We start from the raw sequence: 27,844 nt of genomic DNA, 5'->3' as shown, positions 1-27,844 counted from the left end.
TTAGCCCAAGGTCACTCAAGGACACAGAAGCAGCAAAAAGTAACAGCCACAAGAAATCAAATAAAGCTCAGGGAAGGAAGGAGGACCTTTAACTACAGAAGGCTGATACTTTCTGATCGTTCATTCAGTCTTGCTTCTGACATACCTGCTTTCTTTAAATTCGAAAACAATCCCAGTTAAAACAAAAACAATAAAATGGTTATCAGTACCCTGAAGTACCCATCCATTACTTCTCAGAAAGGTCACACAATTGAGAATTCTTCCAAAGCCCTGTGTATAATAAGTGCAGAGCAACCAATCATTAAATACTGATGATGCGAGTTTCTTCACGGCTGAGACGTGGCATCTGGCACTTTCAAGTAACACTTCAAAACTCAAATGTGGACGTGGGCTCTCATCACCAGATGCCCACAGAATATCTTATAGCTACGTATGTTCGAAGGTGCCATCTAATTTAATTATAAAAAAAAAAAAGCGTTCTACAACTCAATACAGTTCTTTGCAATGTTTCCTGTCTGAGAGCTTGACAAAGATGAAAAACATTGCAAAGCACATTTACAAAGCACTTCTGAAAAATTAAAAATATTACTCGAATCAGTAGGATAGCGTGTTTCATTAAACTTCAGCCAAATCAATTTGCTGTTGTTAAATGTTTGTACCACAACTCTAGCTCTGAACTGCAGCTACTAATCTGGTCAAGCTGACAAGGGAATTTTGTGCCAAAACTGTTAGGCTTGGATACTGCCCAATTAACTGAAGGACCTTACTTCTCTCTGCTGGAGATTTCGTAAAAGGAGCTCCCTTAAGAGAAGCCCATCCAGAGATGTGTCAGTGTCTTATGGCACTTATGCCTATGTTGCTTTTCTGTTGTGAACCATCACTGCAAGACCTCCCCCTGTCTAGGTAATCTTGAGCTTCTCCCAGCTACCTACAAAAAAAAAATTACAGGAGTATAAAAACCCCTCTCCACAGAAGTGATAAAGCCCTGAATTGGTAAATGCTTATAAAAATCACCGTGGTGATTCTGTGGGAAAAGTTCAGACACTTATAACATCCTACAACTATAGCGTCTAAATTAACTTTTCAACAGGGACAATCAGAAAGTACTGCACAGGACTGCTCAGTACATATCAATGAAAAACACAAAAAGACATACTTTCCTTCTCATTAGGCTACAAGTTTTGTTACACCCTTCTACTTTCCATCACCAAAACCAGTGACTTACTTTAAAATTTCCTCCAAAATTATGTCCACGGTGCAGAGACTAGAATCCTCTTGTTTGGCTGTGGCAAGCCTATCACAAGAGTGGCACTGACTCTTATCTCAACAGCAGTGTTTACTACACCACCTAGCTATTTGCTTTTACATTTCGTCTTAAATTTTTAAGTACAGACATGCTTGGCTTTTTTTTTTTTTTCTGTTCAATTAGAAATGGCACCTGGAGATTTCTTCCCGAAGAATAAATGGAACACTAGGTCAAGCAACAGTCATTTATTTATTGACTTAAACAAGCAAGAAGTATCCTCAGACATAATGGCCACCACTTGAGCAATACAAATCAATATCACTGAAGAACAGGGAACATCTTTTCTCTCACCCCTCCCATCCCAGAAGTAACAATAAAAATACCAGGGCCCCTAGAGAAAAGAGAAGGAGAAAAATTATAAAAGGCGCTTAGAAATGAGCTGCAGAGTTGAAAGATGGATACAAAACAAAAAAACCCAACCATCAGCTACTCCACTGTATCACCCCACAACCACCTCAAAAATAACATTCATTGTTCCATTTCTACCAGGTACCAAGTATATAGCGCTGTTTAACAGCGATTTCAGTGTATTATCAACTGTCCTCAGCTGAAGCAGAACAGCAATTTTGTATGAAGATTTGAGGCTGCAGGTAGAAAGAAGGGTTTCCACAGGATATGATGCAAGTCTTCTCTAGTTAACAGAAAGGGCATGGGGCAAAAACAAAGCTCCTTTTAACAGCTTCTGTATGTCTGCAGCAAGGCATTCACTCCGTGTTGATGCTTCATTATAGCCACAAAATCGTGATAGAGTACATCAGCACTACTCACCCTATGACAGTTTCTGAAGAACGTATAACTCCAAGTCATTTAAGCTGCGGGCCACTGAGAATCCCAACCTGCTATTCCCGCATGGGTATTTTTTTATTTCCAATCAGACATGAGCAAAAAAAGAAAAATCAAACAGACTGCATGCAAAACTATCATTGCTCTATCACTTAGTCTTCCTTCTAATGGCTGAAAATACGAGTAAGGCATTCCTCAGATTTAGAGAAAACATTAGAAGCTGTAGTTTTGCAGGCAAAGAGACCTTTTATTTTAATCCATTAAAAGAACCCAAGATAGTCAGCAGGTGGCCACATCTATCCATGTTTCATTAAAATCACATAAACCCTAAGTACAAAAGCACCACTGATTATTGCTCTAGAAAAACTGCATGAAAAATTCAAATACGCACAGTAAAAACATCACCATATGCACAAGACTTAATTTCTTAAAGCAAGTGTATGGAATGCCGATCCAATTTTACACATACCTTGCAATATTAAGTTGATATTTATATTACTTGGCAACAATGGGAATTTCTAAAAGCACTGTTATGAGAAGGGAAATGTTCATATACAGTTTAATATGTCAACTATCATAGTCCTAAAAAATTAGCATTTACAAAATACTTGATAAAAATATCTTTTAAAAGTTGTCCAAGAGGTACATAAAATCAACCCCAAATTTTCATGATATTTCATTCATTCTTGTCACCTACAGATTCAGTTTTCTGAGCCTGCAGAGAAGAGAGAAAGGAATTAATTACTATGGTAAATTGCCATAATGTCTATAAACACCCACACTATCTTTACTCCTTCCATTTCTTACTTGTAACAGCTCAGTTTCAAACCTACTTCAACATTACACTTACACAAACAAAACAGGTACATTCACACTTCTTATTTCGTTGCACCCAGCTTTTCAAAAGCAATACGAGCCTTACCTGCCAGCTTCCATGGTTCATACTGAAAAGCACCACACTACTATCTGCTCCTATTCACTGCACACAAGTAGAATGCTCTATCGTACCCTTAACTTTCACTGTTTCAATCTGCCCTTTTACTGACAGTGTGCTGGGTGGGGCACCTCTGGATGTTGAAAGACTAACAGTTGAGCGAGAGATGCGAATCTGCAATAACATTATGGGCAATAAAAAGAAACATTATGAACACGCTATCAATGTCTGAAAGGCTGAATAATTAAAAAAGCACTGATTCAATCAGCAGGAGGTATGTGTGGAAAGTACCTCTTCAGCTTTATTTTCACCATTTTCAGATGGTGTAGTACCTTCCTTTGCAGCTTCTTGCTTTTCATCCTTCTTCCCTTTAGCACCTTTGTTGGCCTTTGTTCCAGGTTCCTTCTGACAGAAGATTACAAATATGGGCACAAACACTGCATGAGTAGACAGCTCACCTACATCATTCTTATCAACTAAGAAACAAATTTTAGCAACCTGCATGTGCTGGTCTGAAACAAAACCAGATGAAAGCTACCTGGAATATTTATACCACCGAAGTTACACAGACTCCGAAATTTTTTTTTGGAAAAAATGTGCTGATGCATGCTTCTTCACTGCTTCTGATAATTCACAGGGTTGCAAAAAACCCTCATACTATTTTGGCTGAGCTATATACACAGAGCTATGTATACTGATATGTATCTGATACATACTGATATGTATGTATAGCTATAAGCAAATCTAAGTATGGTATATTGAACCATACCATTGTTATTCAGTCAAGCACAAACACCATGCTGCGCATGTAACAACATTATGCTTTTGATTCACATGAAATAATAAACTGGATTTTAAAAAAAGCAAGCATTTTTGTTGGTTGTCCTTTTGTTAGTCTGATAACATCTGTGATATTCATTTCACGTCCATGTGAGAATCAACCGACACATTAGGAAGGCAAACACTGATAAAATTCTATCTGCAAGAACACAAAGCAGAGAATTTACTGAAAGGAGCTATTCTAACATCTACAGTTTCACAAAATCATAGTACAGTATCACTAAGGTTGGAAAAGACCTTAAGATCATCTACTCCAATCATCAACCCATCCCCACCGTGCCCACTGAATCACGTTCCCCACTGCCTCTTCTACGTAACTCTGCAACACCTCCAGGGATGGTGACTCTGCTACTTTCATTTGGAGATATGCTTTTAAGTAAACTATTTGTACATTAGAATTTTTTTTTTTTTTTTTAATTCCTTGCTCTAGGTATGTTTTTATATTTGCAATCTGAGAACAGTAAAGATTTTAAGCGCAATGAGATAAAAATTTAAATGATAGTTTAATGCTTCACATTGGTATTTAAAGTAGTTGGATAAAAGCTGTGGAAATTTTCCATGGTATCATTCACTTCAGATTATCCATGTAAAACGGCAGCAGTAGCTGGGAGCAGGGATATTTTTGAATCAAACACTATCTTTCCTGAAAGATCCCTGTAGAAGAGTGGGGTAGGGAAGAAGGGATGTTATTAATCCTAGTTACTGAGCAGACTGAACCACTTCATTCTCTCTTGAGCTTCAATGTCACACAGCAGCTGTAATGCTTGTCTGAGATGCTTACCGGTGCTGTGAGCATAGTTCTAAATCTTCAGCTACGAAGGAACGAGCTGAGGACTTAGTAAATTCATAATATGCAATCTTTGAACAACAAAAGGAATCCTGAATCTTTATTATGTTTGGTTGCTTATTAGCAGAATACAAACCTGCTGCTTTTTTTGTTAAGGAGACTAAGATTAATAGATTCCTTAAAATGAGATCCAGTTTCAATCTAGAAAAATTCAGACTACTGTATTAAAACATTAACCAGAACTATGTCAAAAAGGACTCCATTCACCTGAAATTATCTCAGATTTCTCTAATGCAGCCTCATCAGACTCCATAACACCATGCTCAATGCACATACAACATGTACTGGAAGATACAGAACCTATGCATTCCCTTCTTTATTAATACTCTACTAAAGAGAGAAGAGGGACGCTCAAGAGACTTTCAGTTGATAAATTATAATGTGCTCAGAGTTGTGGAGTTTTACTTCTACACATTCACTTCGTATTCTGATACTTCCTCAGCTGAGATACCAATGCAGGGACTTGAAAAATGTGAGTGTGAGGAGAGCTAGATTGAGTTTTCAGCAGTATGCTCTTTTATGATAAAGCAATTGTTCTTACTTAGCATTCCTCTCGGGCGCAAATAGATCTACGGTTTCTGAAGCACATGATTTACATGCAGAAATCCTGAAAAGGTATTTCAGACACTAATAAGATTTTAATTTGACTGTAACTGGCCTAGAAAACCCAAGCCATTCAATTTAAATGTATTTAATTTCACCTTTAATTATAATTGCGCATTCTCAGCAATAGTCAGGCTTCAAGAAGAGATAACAGTGTCTCACTATAAAATGAAGTACTGCCCCTCTTGACAGCAAAACAGAACAGTACAGAATAATCTCAAATCCTATTGTAGAAACCAAACCTGTAAATTTCAGGAAAGGTGTAGGAAAGGTGAGGATTTTTCTTAAACTAAGAATTCACTACAAACTAACATAGTCTGCATATCAAACAGGCAAGACGTTTTGTTGGGGCCAGTAATGAGGCCAGGAAGGGGTGGAACCAAAAGAAAAGAATGATCTAATTTGTTTTTTTCTTTTTGAGGGGAGAACTGGGAGGAGGGCGGGCAAGCTGATGCCTCTTGCAAATACTCCGTGAATTCAACTGTTTGCAATGCAAAGAGGGAGTGTACTTGCTTATTATTGGCTACAGTGATGGCAGCTAAAAAGAAGAGTATTTACCTTAGTGGTTTTCCTTGGCTTGGGTTCAGGTTTTGGTGGAGCAGGTTTCTAAAAAACATTTTTAGTTGCACAATGCGTTAGATATATTACCAGGAGGCAACCACCCAACCTCCACTCAGCAGCTTCCCCACACCTCACCCTTTCCCCTTACATCCCACTCCTTACCATGCACCAAAAAAGACGAAAAAAAATTAATGTACCTCATCATTGTACACACATTTATTTTCATTAGCTCGCTCATCGAGGAGTCAAGGCAATTTGAGGGTCACTCTAAGCCAAAGTCGAATGTGGAGATTACAAATAACTATTTTTAAAAAGCCCATCAGATACACTGCAACAGAGAAAAGGAACTAAACCCAAACACTAGTGGCAGCATCAAACTAAACCCTGAAAGGACAGTCCTTCCCCTTTCACAGAGAAGTTCCATTTCTACAGCTAACATCCGCCTGCAAAATAGTACTAAGTCAACATCACATGTAACAAATAGCATTTCACTGAGCCAGGGAAGAATAACCTCCTGAAATTAAGAAAATAAATTATATTTAGCTCTAGAGTTCTTAAATACCCCTCAGCAAGAATAAAAATGGAATCAAGCAAAATATAACAAACCTGTTTTGTCTGAGAAAACACGTGCCTAGAAAAGTATACACCAAGGGCTGTTACACATACTTACAGCTGACAATCTTGCTGATCGTCTTGTGGGCTACAGAAAGGAAAAAAAGGAGAAGGCATCTTTATAGACTTATACAGCAAACGGTATTCAAAGCAACACAGTTATCAGTTGTTTCTTGATGACAGCATAAAATAAGTCCCTACCAAAATAGGTATCTATTGCCAAACATAACTCGGGTTTCCTCACCTTGGAGGAATAATTTTTAAGGGTTGAGTGATGCAGAAACTGTAATGTAAAAAAAAAAAAATCATTACTGAGAGTAGACTTTGACATCAATATGGTAAAACATTTTTTTTCCCTGTTTTACGAGTATTTCTGATTCCAATGCTGCTCTAGGAAACGTTCAAAAAATACAGCAAGCTTGACTACCTGCGCACTGAACCTTTCTCAAAAAATACTTCAATTTCTTAATTGATTAGAATGATTTTCCTTTAATTTGTTTATTTGTAATAGCCAGTAAGAAACGCTATCTGATAAACAGCGCAGTAAAGATAACATCCTTCCCTAAAGGAAGTGAGAAAATTTCAAATCATGAAACTGAGGGGCCCCTCATTTCCACAGCTGCCCCTCAGTTCAAGAGTCAGGCATACAAGGGCAGCTCCACAGACATGATTTCCTTTACTTAAATATAATTTCAAAAAGGAAAGAAGTCAGTCAAATACATGACTTTTCTTCTACCTTTCATCATCACCCTCCTTACTAAACTTTATTTCCTTCTGAACTTTCTCATAAATTTACTGAATATTAGATAGGTCTTAGAAATGCTTGTAAGCTCAGCAGTCTGCTAACAATATTTTTCGTATTCACTAAAACAGATGAAGAACCCACAACCCAGTTATATGGCATAGTTAGCAAACACCATTAAGGTTTGGCCTATGTCATAAAACTGGAATCTCACTTGTAATGAAAATAGAGACAATTCCCTTGTAACAAATATCCAGCATAACACAGCCGAAAAAGTAAATCAAAAACACTTTTTTTAATCACATGTTAAGCATTTAAGTTGAGCTGAAAAAAAAAAAAAAAGCCACAGCTCCACATAACTCGCAAAAGAAAAAAAGCTGTTGTTAATATCCCAAGTATGCAGTAACTTGTATTCATTGAAGCCATTTAATTATCCTTCATGGAAACTAGTAGTGAAAAGTTCAGATCCAAGTTCAAGGAAATAGAAGTCTTATCAAAGAACACCTAGGAATATTTTCAGCCATCAAATATGTAGGCAATATTAACAAAAAATGCAATCCTCTCTTTTCCTGGCAATTTAGAATATTGACTGCTGGTTAAGCAAGCCAACACTGTTCTGAGAACAAGTTAAAGCATTTCAATTGGTCTAGTAATCAAAGAACTCCTAGCTCGAGTTACATTCTACAAATATATTTTCACAATCAACTATTTCTATCCTTCAATGTTTAGGCATTGAATTGTGATGTTAACATTTAATTTTTCAAGGGTAATATATTGCTTCAGATAAATTATAACACCTTGCATAACCCCAACTGTTTCAGTTTCATGATTGGCTTTATATATGATTTGTACCGTCATAAGAACTCAGCACAACACCCCCCGTCCCCTCTCAGTTCCTTAAAAATGCCTGACAAGTCATTTTAATTCCCATTCAGAGTCAGTACATATGTTATGCTTTCCAACTACAAGGAAGTAACTGCAGTCAGGTCAGCAAAGGCAACATTGCAATGTGCTTCTGGAATTTCCCCCTTCAAACAGTCCTACCAGGACAGAAACAACCAGCACACTCTGTATGACACTAGCAAACATCCATGGAAATTTTCTATGAAATGGAGCAGACACAAAACAATACTTTGCACTTTCCTGTTGCTTCAGCTTCTGGCAATCCACCTTGCAGGACTTTCCAACCTGGATATTTTATACACATCATGTGTTTAACAGCCCCCAAGGGACTTTTTTTTTTTCCCCATACATTTATCTAATAACCTAGTGAACTCATTTACGCTCTCAGTTTCCATAACATCCCGTGGTAATGTGTTCCATAAGGCAACTATATACTGTGTGGAGAAGAAAAACCTCCTCCCTTCATTGTCTTTCTCTTAAGCTCGTTGCCTCTTAGCTTCGCTATATTCCTCCTGCTCCTGGGTTATTCCCTGCCTTTCTCCACGTGACTGATGACTTTATCACATGGCATATGAAAAGCCAAGAATCTGGAGTCTGCTGGATTCCATTGGAAGGCTGCTCTACACCCTCCTCTACGTGCCACTATCCTTGGTATGGTTTTCCTTCTATTCTTTTTGAAGAAGAGCCAAGAGAACTTCATTTGGTAGTTTCCCTTTGTGATACTCTCACGTTTCCCACTCTTTCCTCCATTACTGTCCCCACAGTCTATTTACCTTTTGACTAGAAAAATGGGCATTTTCTAATAACTATTAAGAGTGATTCTACAATCTCTCCAATAGCTGATTCGGTGACACTCACTAACAGCTTTCCCTGTTTTAGACTGCAATTCTCCACATTAAATTTGACTTGTATTTTATCCCATGTTATCAGTGAGATAACATATTTCTCAGACTTCCTCACTTCTGACTACCCTGATAATTTTTCATAAACTTCAGCAAGCTTTGTCATTTCTCCATCACCTGTTCTCCTAGATCACATCATGAATATACTCAGCAACACAAGCCCAAATACAAACGTCCTCAATACCCCACCAATAATTCTCCTCCATTATGAAAAAAAATTAACTACTACTTCCCTATCTCTTCTACCTTTATCTGCTATCAGTTGTTTCCATTTAATCCATGCAAGCTCTTTTCCTTTAAGAACCTGTTTGGGGAGTCTTATCCAAACGTGCTCTTTACATGCAAGATGGCATATTGACTGACAGAGCATTTATACACCTGTTATCTTTTACATACAATTCAGCCATGTGAAATAGCACTTTTCTCTGCAAAATCTGTGTTGGCTCTCCCATTATACATTCACCCACATATACTCATTCTACTGGTTTTATTTACTAGTTTTCCAATTCAGACTTAGTCTTTGTTTTCCAGAATCCCTTATCTAAAGTACTGGGAGCATTTCATCACTTCCATTTACGCTGGTATCGGGGCCAATGCAAGCACTAAATTATGTCTTGCACGTAACAGTTTGGCAACTCCATAGCTGGGCTGCTGATGAATACAGCTGGGCTACCTACATCTCCCTCTCCTTGACAACATCCTCCAAATATTACACCCATGGGAAATGGCTCCACTGCAAGAACCTCTGTAAGAACCTTCCACAGCTGTATTTCAGCTTCTGACTGGCCTGCTGAAGAGTTAGTTCTCTTCCTCCTGATTTTCCATCTCTACAAAAACACCTTTAAAAAAATAATAATAATAATAATAATAACACATTCCCTTTATTTTGCCATTCGGTCATTTCATGGGTGGGAGGGTTTTTGAAAAATGGCATACGTCTCTCTGAGCCTTTAGTATGGTACATCATGTAGCTCTTCTGCCACCTGAAACCATTAAACATTTTAGCTGCTCCTTTTAATAAGTTATCAATTTTAATAAAATTCCTTTTCTTGATGAATTTGTAGAGTCTACTTGGATTTACATTGCTGCCAAGATAAAGAACAATCACAGGTTAGTTTTCTGATAACTAATTCCTACAACACTACAGAAGGCATTGGAAAGAGCTGATCACCCTTTCATTGGCCCTTTGTTCTGTTCCTCCAGGTAGCAAGCACTTACAGTTTTAATTTTTTCTTTGCTATGGGTTGTTTTTTTATTTTGTTTTTGCAATGCCACCCTATGCCTACCAAGTATCTGAGGGGTAAACGAAACCTCCTGTTACAGTCAGAAAGATTAGCACAGCGGAAAGGCAATACAGGAGTGGAATGGCAAAAGGACAAACAGGAAAGGAATGCTCACCCATCTCTAAAGATCTAGACTCAGGGAAAAACTCCACAAGGGAGCGATCTCCAACCAGAGACACTTCCACAGTGGCAGTCAGCCCTTAAATGGGGGGTCTAAGAGAGGTGCAGCCAGGCTCCACCCCTTCCAGTCACACAGCTGAATTGCTTTCACCTGTGCCCCCAGGTCCTTTCCCCAGGTGATCAATCAGTAGATCAGGCTGTAACTCAACAGTTACCATACACCTCTATTAACACTAATGCTGTCTTCAGAGCCTCTCTAGTATTCCTGAACAACCCACTGCCACTTTTATTATTGTGGTCAGATACCTTGCACAATTTTTATGCTACATACTTCCCACTTACGCATAGCTCAGCAACCTATAAGGAATTTAGCTGTAGTTACTGATATTATTGATGTAGAGAAATAATAAGACAAGTACGGCATGTAACAATGTCAATCTATAACCAAGTTTCATCCTACATGTTTTACTTTTCTGTCCCTTGAAGAAATTATATTTAAAATTCTACAGAGAAAAACATTAATTTGGTGCAAAAAGGATTATATTTTTATTATGATTTAGTTGGCTTTCCCATGTTTTACCAATTAAAAAAAAAAAAACAAAAAACAAAAACCAAAGCGAAAAACAACTGGTTCCATAGGAAATTCTGAAGGAAGATACTGAGATACCAAAAATCGACTCCTCCCTGGCCTCCTTTTGTCTCAACTATTTTTTTTTCCCAGGAGCTCATTTAAAGCACTGCCATTTTTTGAAATATTTTGACATCTTCCTGGCACCGTCTTTTCCTGCTAGACTGACCAACCACCAATTTTGCAAACCACAAAAAGTAAACTTTCATCAGGCTTTTTTCCTGTATGAGTATGCCCAAATATTTACAAGAACTAATTCATTTGAATATTCACCCATTCTTCTCAGGGTCCTGATTTAACTTGGTCTGCTACAAAAGATGACAACCCAGGAAAACAAATCCTCATTCCCCTCTGCCTCTCTTTTTACATTCCCATGGCAGGTAAGCTCCAGCACAGCTTACTGTAGTGGTCAATATACCACCTGCTGTCTCCTTCCCTTTCCTGACAGAAGTTACTGTGCCCTTAAGAGAAATTCAGACAAAGAAAACACATAAATGCATCAGCTGCTCCTGTTCAGAGCACAGTATCTTAACTCAAGACACCCTTTTTTCTTTCACTTAAGCCTGGAAGTAGTGTGACTGAGGTGTGTGCATTAACCCCACTTGCCAAATCGCTGGAGACAGTGACACACAGTTCCATGCAGTGACAACCTATGCTGCTGCCTTACCAAAGCTTGCCTAGAAAAGATCTAAATTTATTTTGTGTATCACCAAGCTGAATGAATCCTCAGCGCATCAAAACCAGTTCACACTATATAAGCTACAAATGCGGCTGACTTCTAGTTTTAAGCAAACTGCCTTTACTCCCACTGAAATCACCTTGCTAGAGTGGCAGAGCAACGTGTGGTCTTCTGATATGCAAGGCTGCAGATCTCCAGTTAAATAAACACATGCCTTAATGAATTAAAACAAACAAACAAACAAACTGAAAAGGAAATACACTTGCCTCTTGTTTAGTTACTTTTGCTGCATCCTTGCCTTCAGCACCCTCTGGAGACTGAAAGAAAATATTAAGTCAGCGCTTTTATTACAGAATTAAAAACATCCAAGCAACAGCAAACAAAGATGATGGTGAAGATTCTTCTTTCCATACATTGCAGCAACTTAAGGAGGCCTGGTACAAGCAGCATTGTGCCAATGCCATTTCTAGAATACAAGGATAGAATACCTTCATTCAGGAATATGAGGACTGATTACCAGGATTGTAGGCATCAGATCATGCAGCATACCATCATCCCTCAGTAATCCCTCCAGCCAATTAACCACAACATCTGCAGGCTGCAATGGGAGTCCCACCTCATCAGTGCTTGAAAGCACAGCAAGTGTGGACTAGAAACCTGAGGTTTGCTCTACAAGGGCTTTAGAAGTCTCCAAGAAACTTGACATGTTCCTTTCCAAATACCAACTTCAGTAGTAATGAGAGAGGTGAACCAGAAAACCCCAGCATTACTGAAATGAGTGATTTATTTATCTCCTTTACTTTTTTTGTGCCTCAGGCTCGCTCAGCTGGAAGCTGTAACAGTATCTTCCCCTCATCTCATCTCTCTCATCAAAACAGTAAAAATCAGTAAACCACCAAGACTTCAGCAGGAAAGCCAGGGACAAGCTTTCTTCACAGGAGCAAAGCCTCAGCCTGATCGATCTAATGTTTGTCTGCCAAAGGTACCAGGGAAACACTGCTAAAAATCCAGCTTACGTTGTTTTATTTACAACTCAAGCTACATTATTTTACATTTTGCAAACAACATGGTTTCCACCTAGATACAAGCAATTCATGGGAGAACAGCAAACAGCAGCAGCTGGAGAACTACAATGAAGACGTGGTTAAAAAAGGCATTTAACAGGCAGCAGAGAAGGCACTGTGGTGGCTGTTCCATGTTCCAATCAGTAAAGAAGCAGTTCAGTTATCTTCTCCATCCTCCTTTCAATCCAAGCCTGCCCCAAGCTGCCCTCAGGTTTTGACATGGAATTCCTCAGTCACACACACGGGGTTTGCAGCAGCTGACCACTGCCTTCTGTCACTGGGTGCTAACATCCTTACAGAACGATATTTTCAGCTCCTCACCAGAAAACAGAACGTGGCTTTGTTGCTGAGCTCTCCTGACAGAAACGAAGCGTGCCACAAAAGCAGCTGGTTTAAAAAAAGCCGAGGAGCAACCATCTAAGTAGCTGGAACACAGCGGGAAGTTAAGCTGCGTGAGCAGGGCAGCGCAACTCAGAATAGCAACAGCCCGGCATCCAAAATGGAGCCTGGCTGGCTGCTCCCTGCGCCATGCAGCCTCGCCAGCCTCCTGCAGGGCTGCTCCGGGGCTGCATTCCTCAAAGCCTCTCCGTTCAGTCATGAAAGAGCTGCTGCCGCCTGACAGTGTGGGGCTGAGAGCACAAAAGACAAAACCAAGCAGCTCCACGATCAGCGAGCCTCGTTCCTACAACTTTCCTCCTCAGCACACAATATGGTGCAGGCTTTGAGCACAGCCTTTTTCTAGCTCACGGATTCAGAACACCTGCTTCTCCCATATGAATTTTCTCAAGTCTAACAAACTTACTCTGCATCCTTTCCATTAGAGGGAACTTAAATAGCATCCTTCCTGTGCTAAGCACTTAGTTGTATAGCAACTCTCACAAGTTTTATAATCCCCTCACAGTGGCCAAGGGGCTCACAGTTTATACGGGTAGGGACAGCAAGACAGCACAATTCATTTATCTTGGAAGCCAGGCTAAAACCTCACTGTAAATTGAACCAACTCCCACTCCACAACCAGGCTGGCTTACACTGTTTCACTTTAGGAACCTCGGAGCTTTGAGACAAGGATAAATCTTCACACACAGCCTGCCACATACCAGCAGCCTTGCAGTGATGGCCAGGAACAAATCCTGACCCCGAATATCGTATAGTTAGCACACAGTAGTTTACTCAATTGTTTCAGTGCTAATGAAAGCCATAGTCATAGATTCATAGAATCGTCTGAGTTGGAAGGAATTTTAAAGGTCACCCAGTCCAATTCCTTTACAATGAACAGGGACCCCTTCAGCTCCATCAGGGTCTGAGAACCCCATCCAGCTTGACCTTGAATGTTTCCAGGGACGGGGCATCTACCACCTCTCGGTGCAACCTGTGCCAGTGCCTCACCACCTTTCTTGTAGAAAACTTCTTTCTTCTATCCACTGTAAATCTGCCCTCTTTTAGTTTGAAACCATGCCTGTGCTTCTGACAGACAGGGCAGTCTGTTTTTAGATGTCAGTATTAGTGCTTGACAACAGATTTTAAAACCGTTCACAAAGCTAACCACAGAACAAATTTGAAGTCTTATTAAAATACAGTTAATGGAACCACAACCACTGTATATTACTATGATACATTACCTAACCTAGCCCAATTAAGTTAGCTAATTAGCTCTTCCTGAGCAAGAAAATCCGAGAGTAGCTCATAGAATGGAATAATAGAATCACAGAACAGCTTGGGTTGGAAGGGACCTCAAAGCCAAACAGTTCCAACCCCCTGCTGTGGGCAGGGCTAACCCCCCCCACCAGTTCAGCTGCCCAGGGCACCAACCTACCCTTGAGCACCTCCAGGGATGGGCACCCACAACTCTCTGGACAGCTGTGCCTCACCACTCCCTGAGTGAAAAATTTCTCCCTGACATCTAACCTAGATTTTAGTTTAAAACCATTCCCCTTGTCCTAGCACTATCTACCCATGCAGAAAGTTGATTGCCCTCCTGCTTACAGGCTCCCTTTAGGTATAGGAAGGCCATTACCAGGTCTCCCCTGAGCCTTCAGTTATGAAGGTCTAACATTTTTCTCCCCAGCGGGATGTGCCCAGTGACCATCTCCAAGGTGTGGCAGGCAGACAGGGGCTGTACCACACAATCATTTCATCCCGCAGCCAGTCCCTTCCCACTGCAATCACTACAAGTCAGGCATTGTAGGCCACGTGCGCTCCCAGGCCTTCCCCAGCAGGCCACCACAGAGCTGCAAGGGAGACCATGTCGCAAGGAGGACAACTGATCCCATTGAAAAACAGCCTGCTGCTGTTAAACAAGTGTATAAATCTTATAAATCCATTTGCAGATTATAGATCTATAGCCTTCCCTGGCTCCAGCAGAACCATCTGACTGCACAGCTGCACAAACAATTGAGCCAGCGCAGCAGGCAGGAATGAAGCAGTATGGGGCAATTGCGGCCAGGGACTCTTCATGTAGACAGAAGCACCAAAAACTTGTCAGGCTACAATATAATAGTTAAAGGAGGAAAAGGAATTTGTTTTCCCCTCTGTGAGTTCTATTAAGAGGCTCCAGCAAATCTTGGCTGACGTGGATTTCCATGCAAGTTTCTGCAGCACTTTCTCCTCTTCCCAGGGATCAGAGATTTGCACACACACGTATCTGGGCCAAGCATGGCTCCCAGAGAACATGGCATGCCAGAGGCAGCAGCAGCCTGCACACCTATTTGGAACATTTGGATTTTATGTAGAAACCATCAAAACCTTCAGGTCCTCATCCCCAGCTCTTCCACGGAAACCCTTCCTCATCCTCTGCCCTGGTGACAAATTGCTGGAGGAACTCTGGGCTCAAAGCAGCCAGACTTGCTATGAAACCCATCTTCTTGGCAGGTTGTCCCACATGAGGTAACACCCTGCTCACATTAAGCACACCCTGGTTCCGTGCCTTGCACTGTAAGCCAGCTGGGGCAGGACTCTGCACACTGCAAGAATGGTGCTGCAAATGAAGGACCAGTGCTGGCACTGCACCACAGGGAAGGGCACAACATGCCTGCATTATACTGGAAGCAGCCTCTATAGGCCTGCCATGCCTGATGCTGCATGGCTGCCTACAAGAGACGAGACAGTAAAAGAAACTACAGATAAGGATACAGAGAATAGTGCTGGTTTTTTGGTTTTTTTTTTTTTTTTTTTTTTTTCCAGACACAGTTACAGAGAAGGCACAGCAAAGGAGCTGACTGGAGAACTATAAATATGCTTTTGACATTTAATCCAACAGCAAGTTTTAGGTTCAGATGACCACACATTGTGTCATGCCTCCATTTGCACTACACACTGGCAATACGATTGCAAATTGAGCTGCAGCTAAGCTTCAACAGATCTGTCAGATCTGCATAATTTCTATACCACACCACTAACATGAAGGGCTGTAGGCCAGATTCCCTCTGCCTATTAGCAATCAGTTGTTTCAATCAGTTGTTACCGGGCTTTTTTTTTTTTCCCCCCTCCTTTTCTTTTTCCGGGACAATCTAGAAAATGATTTTGAGAGGACTGGGAAAACAAAGATATATTAATAGATTAATGCAGCATTCAAAAAAAGTAAGAGAATATTAATTTTGAGATTGTTTACATGCACAGTTCTTGTATTTATTTCAACAGCTGTGAGGTAAACCCAAGATCTAGTGTCTTCATGCAGCAGGACGATGCTGTGATAACTGTAATACCAGCACCATTACAGAACTGTTGAGAACAGGAAACTAGATAATCTTTTTGAGAAAACATTTCATAGAACAAACAAGCAAATTTCCTTCTCATTATTGTTCTGAAGGCCAGATTACCTGGTAGAGATGTACGACAAAAGAAAAAAAAACAAACAGGCAAACAACAAAGTGTCAATTTCTGTATCAAAGCCCTGCAATATAAGCATGATTTAACATAAGCACAATTACCCAAAGGATTAAAGTTACTAAAATCTATTTGAGGGATACAAAGATGCAGGTCTGAACCTGCAGTGACCAGCTTCAGGATAAATATTTTGTAGCTAACTAGTGGATTGCACTATCATAAGGGAGTATACTAAAAGAATGAAGAGCACAAGTACATGAGAAGTAACAGTTGGTACAGCAGGTTGCTTGTAAAATGAAATAGATCAGTCATTCTCCGAAGGATCGTATTACTAGCCGACACTTAACACCTCAGCTCTGGTGGGATAGGAATTAGTTCTCTCATATCCTTGCAAAAAGCAGATACCAATTTCATAACAACCACCACATTAAGAAGTTAGGAAGGCGGCAAGCCCTAACTGTCCTAGCAGATGAGCATTCTCCATAGCAGTTCCTCCCCTCCTCGCGATCTGTTCTGCTCAGCCACACCGCAATACGCTGCCTGCGATGGGACTGCCTGGAGATACTTTCCTGGCTCACCATCCCAGCTGCGATTTCCATGACGTAATGCTTTGGTTCTTCCTCCACAACTCTTTTTATCCACCAAAACATGATAAAAGCTTGCAGCAAAATGACAGCAGCAGGAAAAGGCAACATATCGAGTCCTAAGCCTTTGTCAGGTTTCATTATACTGTAATTCTAAAATTTCCCTTCCCTTCCTTCCCTGTGAATACAGCTCCACATTAGACTAAATTCAGTTCAATGAATCCTTTACCCACACACGCAAGATCTTCTAATTATTTCCATCTTCACAGCAACTCTAAATTTTGTACCATTTCACAAATGTAATTAAAATGCTGTTTATTTTTTATTTCTTGGTTTAGATTAAGGAATGCTCTGCGTGTTGACTAATTCAACGCCAACCAACTCCCGCACCACCCTTCTAACCACTGTTTCCTCATTCAGCTCCTGCAGCATCTTATCACTGACCTTTGTTTATAGCTGGTTCTTCGATTTGCTTTCAGCTGATAGGACTGTGCTTGCTGCCAAGGCAATAAGAATGAACTCTGCAAGTGGAATTAACTCACGCTATTAAATGCCCAAAGACATCAAGGAGTACACTCCTTCTAACACTTTTGTTTTCCCCTACAAAAAGCCTGGCCATGGTTTATCCAAAACAAATAAACAAAACAAACAAACAAACAAACAAACACACAAAAAAAACAACTATGCCACTAATGTTATAATCAAGTAATTCTGACCAATCATGTACGAAGCACGTAATAAATTTGGCTAGCAGCTGCATTTTTTAAATAATTATCACAACTCTTTCAAAAATCTGAGGGGCTTTTTCTCTATGTTCTTTTAGTTTTTTTGTTGTTGTTGTTTGTTGTTTTTTTTAAGTTCTGCTATGCAGATTAAGGAGGTGGGGGTATACTTAGACATCATTTATATAAGTGCACATATAGATACACATAAATATACGTACATATAAATTATACATACATGTATAATGTGTGCAAATTTTATATGTGTGTACATATACACACATAAGTTCTATTTTGTACAGAGAGAGGCTGGAAGCTGCAGGTTCCTAAGGTTTGTCAAGTATTTAGAAGTATTTTAAAACATGTATGACAGAGAAACTCCCTCCTGCTCCAGATACAGAACTACTGAGTTCTGTTTTGCTACCTATAATACATCAAACACAGACTTCTGATGAAAAAAAGGAAAAAACACCACAACAGCAAACAAATACAGTCTACATAATGTTTTATTCTTTTCTCTTAAGGAGCATTACAGCATTACCTGTGCCTATTAAGAGCAGAATATTTCATTTTCTAACCCTTTGGGGAGAGAATGTCAAGGTCACGAAGTTCTGAAAATACAGAGTACACTACAAAGTTTAAATATAAAAAAACGCCATTTATATCCTCTGCTGTTAACATGCAGCTGGGGGAAGGAATGAAAAAAACACAGTTCCTGATCAAAATCCCTTTTGTTGATTATAAATTTGAGCCAAATAGAGTAAACGTTCATCATTTTCTCATGCATTCTCTGAAAGTATAGGAATATAGCCTGGTTATAATCAAAATCAGTAGGATTGGGGAAAAAACAACAATCAAACTCACATTACTATATTCTTTAATTTTTAAACAAGTAAAATCTGTGAGCTTTATGCTCCTCCACAATGGACAGAAGAGACAGAAAGAAAGTCAGGCCTGGAATACCTCTAAATACCCCAAACCATCCAGAATAAGTACTTAACCTTCACTGTAGGTAGCAGTTTTGCTATTCCCACAGAAAAATGGGAATAACAAAAGACTGACCAACATAATTTAAGCCACCTTGAAATTCGATGCAATATTTTAAAAGTCTTACAACTGATTCAGCTTTTGCTTTTTACCCCATTTACTTGCCAGAGTTGTGTGATTTGGGAAGGGACAAACAACTTAAGAAAACATAAGTAATTCCTTCTGCATTTGCCATTTGGAGCCAGTTTTCTGAGTATTACATTTTCTGCCTACACCAGAGTGAAGGAGTAACAGCAGCTTCTAGGGGCTGCAGCTTAGATTTTAACAGCAGTGCTGTAATTTACAACAGTTCCTTCCTCAGCCACTGAAGTAATTAGCTGTGTTTTGAAAAATGCAGATCAGCCACAGGAGCAGCAAAGAGAGCACATCTGAAGTCATTCCATTTCCCTCCAACTCCACTGCTGAGAATTCTAATAGCTACTGAGTAAATTCATAGAATCATAGAATGGCCTGCATTAAAAAGGACCACAATGATCATGTAGTTTCAACCCCTCCACTACGTGCAGGGTCACCAACCACCAGACCAGGCTGCCCAGAGCCACATCCAGCGTGGCCTTGAATGCCTCCAGGGATGGGGCATCCACAACCTCCTTGGGCAACCTGTTCCAGTGCTTTACCACCCTCTGTGTGAAAAACTTCCTCCTAATATCTAATCTAAACCTCCCTTGTCTCAGTTTAAAACCATTCCCCCTTGTCCTATCACTATCCACTCTCATAAACAGCCGATATTCTTGTCTCGATATTTGCTTAGCAACATTACTGCCACCATAAAGTAAAAAGGCAGATTCAAAGAATATGATGGATGAAATTCAACCACTATTATTATTTCTGCAGCCTCTCAAAGCTGCTGCCAGTTCTGCAAGCAAGATGAAGCTGATAGACTCGTGCAAGTCTACATGCGCAGAGTTTTTAAAACCTTAAAGACGAGGCTTTGAAGTCCTCTCTATCTAAATGAAACTGATCAGATCTGCAAGGCAAAGCACCAAGTACTTCTAAAAAATAAAATATTCCATCTGCTTAAAGACAGAGATTAATTAAACGATTTTCAATGCAACCGATTCCTGAAAATAGCCACACCTCCGACAAAGAGAAGCACTGTGAATGACAGGAAGGCATACCATGCCTCCCCTCCCAGAGGATGTAACTGTGATGAAGACAGTAATGTAGAAAAGCGCCCTTGTTCCTGCAGCTGCAACTAACTGGTGCCATGGACCATCCGGCCCGGAGGTGACAGCAGCAGGTCCCAGATAAAAAGCAGGCACTGAAGGTATGATTGGTAGAGTACCTTCAATCCACCAAGCTCTTCTGTCCCATTAAGAGCTCCAGTGGGGTTAGTTGTAACGTGTTGCACTACTGCAACAGAAGAATATAGAGCTCCACAAACAACCTAAAAGCAGTTGTGAACGAAGATAAAAACTTCCAGAGGAGACAGCTGGAATAAGAAAGGAAGGATGTGACAGAGACAAAGGTGTTCTCCCACTACAAAGAAAGCACTGGCAGCTCTCTTCAACTCTACTCGAGAGGAACAAACAGCACACAAATAAATGTCACAGATACTCCATTTCCAGCCATGGAAGTGCCCTCTGCTACCACTAAGTCAGCATTAGGACAAGGAAGAAGGCTAAGTGGGAAGAGCTGACACATCTAAGCAGTCCCCATGAAACTGATGCTGCTGGGAAGGAACTCACACCATCTTTTATAGCAGACAGACCTTAACACTCCTGGGGAACTGCCTTTCATATTTGCAGCTTTCCCTGTTACCAAGTACACTCACTCTTTACTACAAGAAGACAGGAGCGGTACCTCCAAGTTACAGGAGCAATTAATTGAAAATTGGTCACCAAGGGACACCAAGGGGAAAAAATAACCAAATGAGCTTGAGGCTCTTTTTCCACAATAGTGCAAGGACACAATCTGACCACCGAGTTGTTCTGATGAGCACCAACTAAGGAATTAAGGAATCCTCACTGCCCTCTGAGTTAGGAACTGTGAGGACAGCCCAAGCCAGGCCGGTGTGATGAATGCTGGCTGGCAGAATTTGTACTGACTGCTGCTAGGGAGAGCTCTGCCTGTCCCAGCCAACCCTGCCTGCCATGAAGCCAGTACCACAATTGGTGCCAGAGAAACCAGAACACCATATTGCTCTGGCCAAAAAACGCACCTCAAACGCATACAATGTGTCACAGGTCTAACCTGAAATTGCTTCTTTTGGTCTGTATATGCCCACCTGAGATCTATCTGTTGAACTATGGTCCAATCCATAAAGTCCCACACTGCCCATTTCACTGACAATAAAACTGATTTAAGAAGATCTTACTTCTGAGCGTGGTCAGTAGCTTGCTCCCAGCACTACTCCTTTTTAACACGTTGTCACTACTTGGTATAAAGCAGCAGAGAAAATTAAAGCTTTTCAAGATAGAAGAAAAGCAATATTAAACCACACATATATGCTGATTTTTTTTTTTTTTTTTTGGAAAATTGAGCAATGCTGATACTTCCAGTACATGAAATATCCCCACTGTCAATATGAACCAATGTCAAGCTTATTTTTTATTTTCATTAAGCATTTTCCTAAAATCCCTGTATACAAAAAGATTACTTGCATCTGGTTAGTTTTGAATTGGAAGGTGATGACTTCAAAGTAGACTGTATCACTGGTAGCACCTCACCAGGTATCATGCTCCAACACACTGAGCAGCATTATGACTTTTAATCGGTAATTCAGTGAAAATCTAAAAACGTTGAGGATGCTCATTCATTAACTCCAGTTGTATTTCAACATGATCTAAAAGAAAATTTGTATATATTATCACCAATTGTTACTAAGTGAGTCAGGTTTTTACAGAATTTTATAAAGCAATCAAACATTTTACATCTATAAAGCCTCAGTCGATGAGTTTATAAACATCATAACTCTGAAAACCAATCATAGTTAAAATTACATTAATATATCTCTTTATAAGCTATTTTAAACAAACCATTGATAAATATACGTTGCAGGTATTTATTAGCCTTGCAATATCATTTATTGCAATGTGGCACAGCAGCATTACTCGAGCATATTTTTTTTCCAGTGCTACTCAACACTGCTACACTGTATTCCATCTAAGCGTACCATAGGCAGACATAAACATTTCTTTTTTGCCCAATTTTTTAGATCCTTTGTGACGGTCAGGTCATGCCAAACCTGGAACAGGCCAATCAGCAATTTGCTCCAAATACATCAAGTTTTAAAATGTTCAGTGGCTACAAATTTGGTACAAGTGCTACAACTCCTAACACTGAAAAGCTATAAAACATCTTTTTTCCCTTGTATTAGAAGAATCCTGCAATCCTTTAAAATGTTCTGGTACCTCCATTCTGCACCATGGTGGCATGTAGGTGCACCTCTGACTGCACAGCAAGCACTTGGCCTGTCCCTGCAGAGCCAACCCCAGGGCTCTGCTGGTATACAGGAATTTTTCAATTGGGGCTGCCCAAATTGAAGCCAGGGGTACCTTGGTGACACAGATCAGAAGAAGGTCTTGTGCTGCTGTTGTCTCACCTGTCTTCTGGCAGTTACTGGTCTAGGATTGATCTAACATAGAAATGGAAAAGAAATCACCTTTTCAGAGCTCTGACTTCTCTTAGCCCCCAGGTAGCAGAAGGAGAAAGGAGAATGCGGTCAGTCTGACATGTGGGGGTAAAGTCTGGAGTGAGAACAGGGGCAGAAGGGGAGCAGGCAGCAGCCAATACATGAGCATCTGCTGCTGATTCCCCTTGACCCTGCAGTCTGTAATCACTTCCAGAGCATGACACAAGCCACACATTTCCCTGTCTCTGTGTCCTGTTGGAGTATTCTAGGATGAACCAAGGGCCTTGGCTACAGACCAGGAGCTTTCCAAGCCCAGTGATGATGACAGCAAGGTGCGAGTCCCTTTGCCACCACTGGAGGTTCTTCCCCACTTGGCAGCTTCAAAACGAAGACAACTTTAGCTGAAAACACACCATGTTGTACTGCAGAATGCTGGGCTTCATCAGCTGATTGGTGTTCAGTCACTGACAAGTTGCTCCAACAAAATTTCAGAGAAACAGACATCAAGTGCAAGTTCCTCAGTTTGTGTGCATGTCACAAAGCAAGAAAACAAATGTTGAGAACAACTGCACCACCCAAAGCACGTAAGCAGTGCTTGTTAAGGCAGAAGTAGCCATTTCACTTCAGACATCTTAAATTGAGCATCTAATATGAAGGCACCATTGGTCACTTACTTTTGTGCTCCATTTCCCCATCAGCAGAAGAGGGACTACATTCCTCTTTGAAGATTCGCAACACTTCAGAAACACAAATTCTAACACCAAGAATTTCACAAGGAGAACTGAGTTAAGGTCCAGAAGAAAATACACACTTCATGATTCTTACAGGTCCCTTCCAACTCAGGACATTCTATATAGGTTAGTATGTGAGAACCTGCACTGAACCACAAGGATTAGAACATACATTGAAGAGACACCTGGTTGATGAAAAAACTAGTAAGGTAAGAGTCCTGCAAAAAAGAAATACAATGGGATCACACAAATAAATGCATTACCACTGGACAAGCATGAAGTACGGCACCTTCCAACTTCTACTGAAGGAGCAGCATTCCAAGCACAGCATTCAGAAGTTCTGTTCTCCTGCACAGAGACCAGCTGGGTACATGTACTGACTTTGGAGAAAACAGGTTTGCATAACAGATCTGGAACCTGTTCCAGATGTTCTCTGTTTTCACAGCATCAACTGCACCCCAGAAGCTAACATCCTTGGCTACAAGGGAGCAGATAGGTTACAAAAGTGGTGAATTAGATCCCAGTATTTTTTTTTATTTGCTCTGAAGCCACAACAAGGTTCAAAGATGTTATAAAAAACAAATAATGTTGGATCTAGTCCTCACATCTGACTCAACTTTAAGAGCTTTCAGAACAACATGCGAGGCACAGGTCATGGTGCTTTCAAGCAGATCAACAAACAAACTGATCTTTTTGGAGCGCAGCCCCAAACCAACAGGCTCTATTCGGTGCAGGACACATAACCACATGGCCTACTGACATCTCCAATGAACAGTGCACTTAGAGGTGCAAGCACCACTCATCTCTCTGCTAAACACATTAAAGCTTCACAAGAGTGAAGGACAGTTCCTCACTCTGGTGCTTGGCAGCCCTGCCCATAGCAAAGGGTTGGAACCAGACGGCCTTTAAGATCCCTCCAACCCAACCATTCTGTGATTCTATGGTTCATTCTTCCCAGCTAACGCAGAGCCATCTTTACTGATACAGTTTCAAGGTTAAGAAGGTTTTCAATATGACCCAAGAACTGATTCCAGTTGCACAGGCAACAAAACAAACCACATTCACCCATGTCAGGGTGTTCACACTACTGATACCACAACAAGCACTGTGTTTTATCCCACACCGTGCCATCCTTCTTGTGAAATACAACATCCCAACACACCATTACAACACACACAGAGTACAGAAATCTGTCAGGAAGGGTCCAGAGTTCAACCTTCTTCTGTCTGAGAGCAGCATTTACACCATTTGAACACAGGAAGGTTTTCCTTTTATCCACAAACTCACGGACCAGTGAAATACCCATCGCAATGCCACAGCCCCCCAGCTGGGACAACTTGCTGTCACCAGTCGTTATGTTCACAGCATCACCCAGAGATGCAGCTGCTGACTGAAGTTTGCAAAGACATAAAATATTTGGAGATGGACAGAAAAGCAAAAAGGAAGGAGCAGCCATTTAGGTAACTAAGGCATCCGCAAAAACAGGAACAGGCAGATGCACACCCTCCTGCAGTATTATTTATTTACCTCCATAATTGAGATTTTCTCACGTTTATTTTTGAGTTTTCTTCCTTAACAAAACCATTGGGATTAGCAGTCTTCTTATGAGTCAAAAACTGTGCTTTACTAGAACTTGCTGTTAGTGGCAGCAATGGCTCTGTCCGCACACGGACACAGAGCAATGCCATACCCAGCAATCACTATGCCATCTGCCCGTTGCCCTGCTACTCTGAATGGAAGTGACCACTGTGGGACACTGATAGCAATTCCGTTTCTCTCAAAAAGCTGCAAAGTTCCACTTCCTGGAACCACTGCTTCACCCAACTCCATATTTTATATATAGCTTCACATTTACTGAACACGCTTCGTCTCCATCGCTCCAACCACACAAAATTTTTTAATAGCCTTCTAAGAATGGCATATTCTCCTGGACTTGTTACTCACAAAGTTTCTCTTAACAAACATTTCGCTGTGGACAATAAAACCCTACAGGAGCAGCTCCCTCTGAGGAGGGCCGGCCTGCAGTCCTACCAGCAAGCTCACACACAGGCGAAGGAAACAGAGTGGGAAGGCAGCAAGGCTCTCAGAGTTGCACTGCGTCACCCTATAGGCACAGGCTTATCTTCAACTTTTTCGTACAACGAGCAGCAGTGCAGAAGGACGCAAGGCCTACACGAAGGTGCAGTGACAGAAAGGCAGGAGGAAAGCCCCACGTCCTCCAGCTTCAGGGTGGGGCACAGGGATCGTCCCACCTGGCACGGCTGGGACGGGGCTGCTAACTTGGGACTGAATAACTCAGGTGCCTGCCTCACACGTTAGCACCACCCATAAGGAGAACTGAAAGGCTCTGCAGGCATCATCAACCTGTAGCTTTATTCAGAGGTGTGCTGACCGGCCGCAGGGCTATCCGCGGACCCCCACCCGCGACAAAGCTCTCGGGCTGACCCACTCGACAGGCAGGGCCGCAGTGATCTATTAACGACGCGCACGGCCGAGCCCCCGCCACGGGGAGGAGCCCTCGAGGAGAGCCCCAGCGCGGCCGTCCCCCCGGGCGCCCTCCTCGCAGCTCGTGAGCCCCGGCGGGGCCCCCAGAGCGGGGGAAGGGGAGAGGGGGGCGGGCTGGCGCCGGGCCGCTCCCCCGGGAAGCGTCTCCCGTCGCCCGCCCCCGGGGCGTGGAGCCGTGACCGCGGGCGACCGGGGGACCCCGGGCGGTCGGGAGCGGCCCCGCGGTGGGCGCGTACGTGGGGACTGCGAAGGGAGCGGCCCGTTCCGACCGCGGCTCGGCCCCCACTCGCCCCCCGCCTCTCGGAGTTGGCAGCGGGAAACTCCTCCCGCAGCGCCGCGCCGCCTCCCCCGCCCCGGCCGGGAGTTGCGACCGCCGCCTCGTCTCCCCCCTCCTTCAGCCCCCTCCGCCGGGGGCGACGCCGCCCCGGGAGAGCCGAGCCGAGCGGGGACGGCGGCCACGGGGGGAGGCGGGGGGGCCGCAACAGGCGGCGCCGTGCCGCGGTCGGGGCGGCCGGGGACGAGGCGAGGCGGGACCCGGCGTTACCTTTCTCTTCGGCATAATGTCCCCGCGGCGCGCTGCCAAAGTCACGCGGCGAAAGCGGCGAGCGCGGATCCGCCCGACAGCGCAGGCGGCGGCGTCGCTGGTGGTGCCCGCGGCTCTGCCCGCGCCCGCTGCCCGCCGCGCCGCCCCCGGCGCCCCGGCAGCCCCCACCGCCAGCGCCCGCCTCGCCGAGGGGGCGGGCGGAGCGGGGCAGCCCCGGCCGCTGATTGGCCGCCCGGCCGCGTCGCGCCCCCCTCTCCGGAGAGAGCGGGCTAATCAGGGGCGGCCCGCGCGGGTCAGAGGCCGGGCGCGGGGCGAGGCGGGCCGCGCGGGGACCGTCGGGGCCGGCGTCGGGGCCCTGAGGGGAGCGGAGGAGGGCCGGCGGCTCCGCGCCCCGGGAGCCGGGCCGCGGCCTGGAACCGGTGAGCCGTGGGGATGAGCGCCGCGGGAAGCGCTGCCCGTTCGGGAGGCGGCGTTCGCTCGGCAGCTGAATTATCACAACCCGTTTAAATTTCCCTTCACTTTCTCCTCCCCGCGGTTCTGTTTCATCTCCTCGACTGAAACCGTCTGCAGCTTCTTGACATCGTAACTGTTCTCCCTTTTCTAACTCTCTATTTCCGTTTTTCTATCATCTAAAGCCCTTCATCCTCCAGCCCTCCCAACGCGAAGAGCAGCCCTGAAAAAAACTGCTTCCTTACATGCCCTGTTAAATCAGCAGCAGACACAGCAGTGCCGGTGGGAGAAACGCCACAGCGCAAATCACAGTCAATCTTCAGCAAAGTTCAAGCACTAACAAATCTCTTTTTAGAAATAAAATATATAACTGTAATGAAAAAAACCACAGTGCCTTACCTCCAGCCTGGAAATACCTGGACAGCCCAGCGCCTGGCACTAGGGCACCCATGGGACTCTGGCAGCTGCAGGCCTCATCTTGCTCTGTACCTGGGAGGGCTTGAGGCTCCCATCGCTCGTAATGTTACTCTGACAACAAACCAGAGGATCCCAAAAGATGAGAGTCTCCTGCTGGTGCTGTTGCAGCAGTTTTGTATCGATAATTTGCCAGGGCAGAAATCAGGCTGTATTGCTCCCAGTTAAACTTGTACACACCACGCCAGTCACACCCACTAGCTTGCATACTACCTGCATATATTTAACTAATTTATACTATGATAGACTATACCAAAGTGATATAGTTCCATACGGAAACACTGAAGCCCAGTGCCTAAATATTAATTGACACAGGGAGGAAATGAATCAGGATGACAGCAGAGCTTAACCTTCCCTTATTTCTTTATTCACCTGATCTCCAGTGTTTGTTCCGCAATGTCTTTAATTATTTGTGGATGACAGTAGCAACCCCTGCAGCTTCACTATAGGCCATCTATTCAGAAAGAGAAGCCAGAGCTACACCTCCATTAGTACAGATGAAAACTGTTGAGAGGAGAACTGCTGAATTGGTGAATACAATTGTAGTATTTCCTCTTCTGAGACATAAAAAAAATTGGATTAAG

General features: G+C 42.6%; 2 protein-coding genes across 4 annotated transcripts; one reads left to right on the top strand and one right to left on the bottom strand.

Moving 5' to 3' along the window:
* Positions 1–1,476: 1,476 nt before the first annotated feature.
* On the bottom strand, positions 1,477–26,472 carry HMGN3 (high mobility group nucleosomal binding domain 3). Of its 3 annotated transcripts, none has more exons than XM_085217748.1 (6): positions 26,337–26,472; positions 12,010–12,060; positions 6,545–6,574; positions 5,872–5,919; positions 3,315–3,428; positions 1,477–2,804 (listed from the first exon to the last, which is right to left on the bottom strand). In XM_085217748.1, the coding sequence occupies exons 1-6, from the start codon at positions 26,349–26,351 to the stop codon at positions 2,766–2,768; spliced, it is 297 nt and encodes a 98-aa protein (XP_085073874.1). In that variant the 5' UTR covers positions 26,352–26,472; the 3' UTR covers positions 1,477–2,765. The 3 variants fall into 3 exon arrangements, with proteins under 3 accessions (XP_085073874.1, XP_085073873.1, XP_085073875.1); XM_085217749.1 differs by lacking the exon at positions 1,477–2,804 and adding an exon at positions 2,811–3,197; XM_085217747.1 differs by lacking the exons at positions 12,010–12,060; positions 26,337–26,472 and adding an exon at positions 6,731–7,820 and having other exon boundaries at positions 3,315–3,425.
* On the top strand, positions 26,005–27,176 carry LOC146545050 (uncharacterized). The gene is made up of 2 exons (XM_085217750.1): positions 26,005–26,755; positions 26,972–27,176. Exons 1-2 carry the CDS (start codon positions 26,353–26,355, stop codon positions 27,124–27,126), a joined length of 558 nt encoding a protein of 185 aa, XP_085073876.1. The 5' UTR covers positions 26,005–26,352; the 3' UTR covers positions 27,127–27,176.
* The last annotated feature ends 668 nt before the right edge of the window (positions 27,177–27,844 follow it).

This window comes from Meleagris gallopavo, chromosome 2 (genome assembly GCF_905368555.1).
Source record: "Meleagris gallopavo chromosome 2, MGAL_WU_HG_1.1, whole genome shotgun sequence".
NCBI lineage: Eukaryota > Metazoa > Chordata > Aves > Galliformes > Phasianidae > Meleagris > Meleagris gallopavo.
Note: the sequence above shows the minus strand (reverse complement) of the source record. Positions and strands in the feature narration are given on the sequence as shown.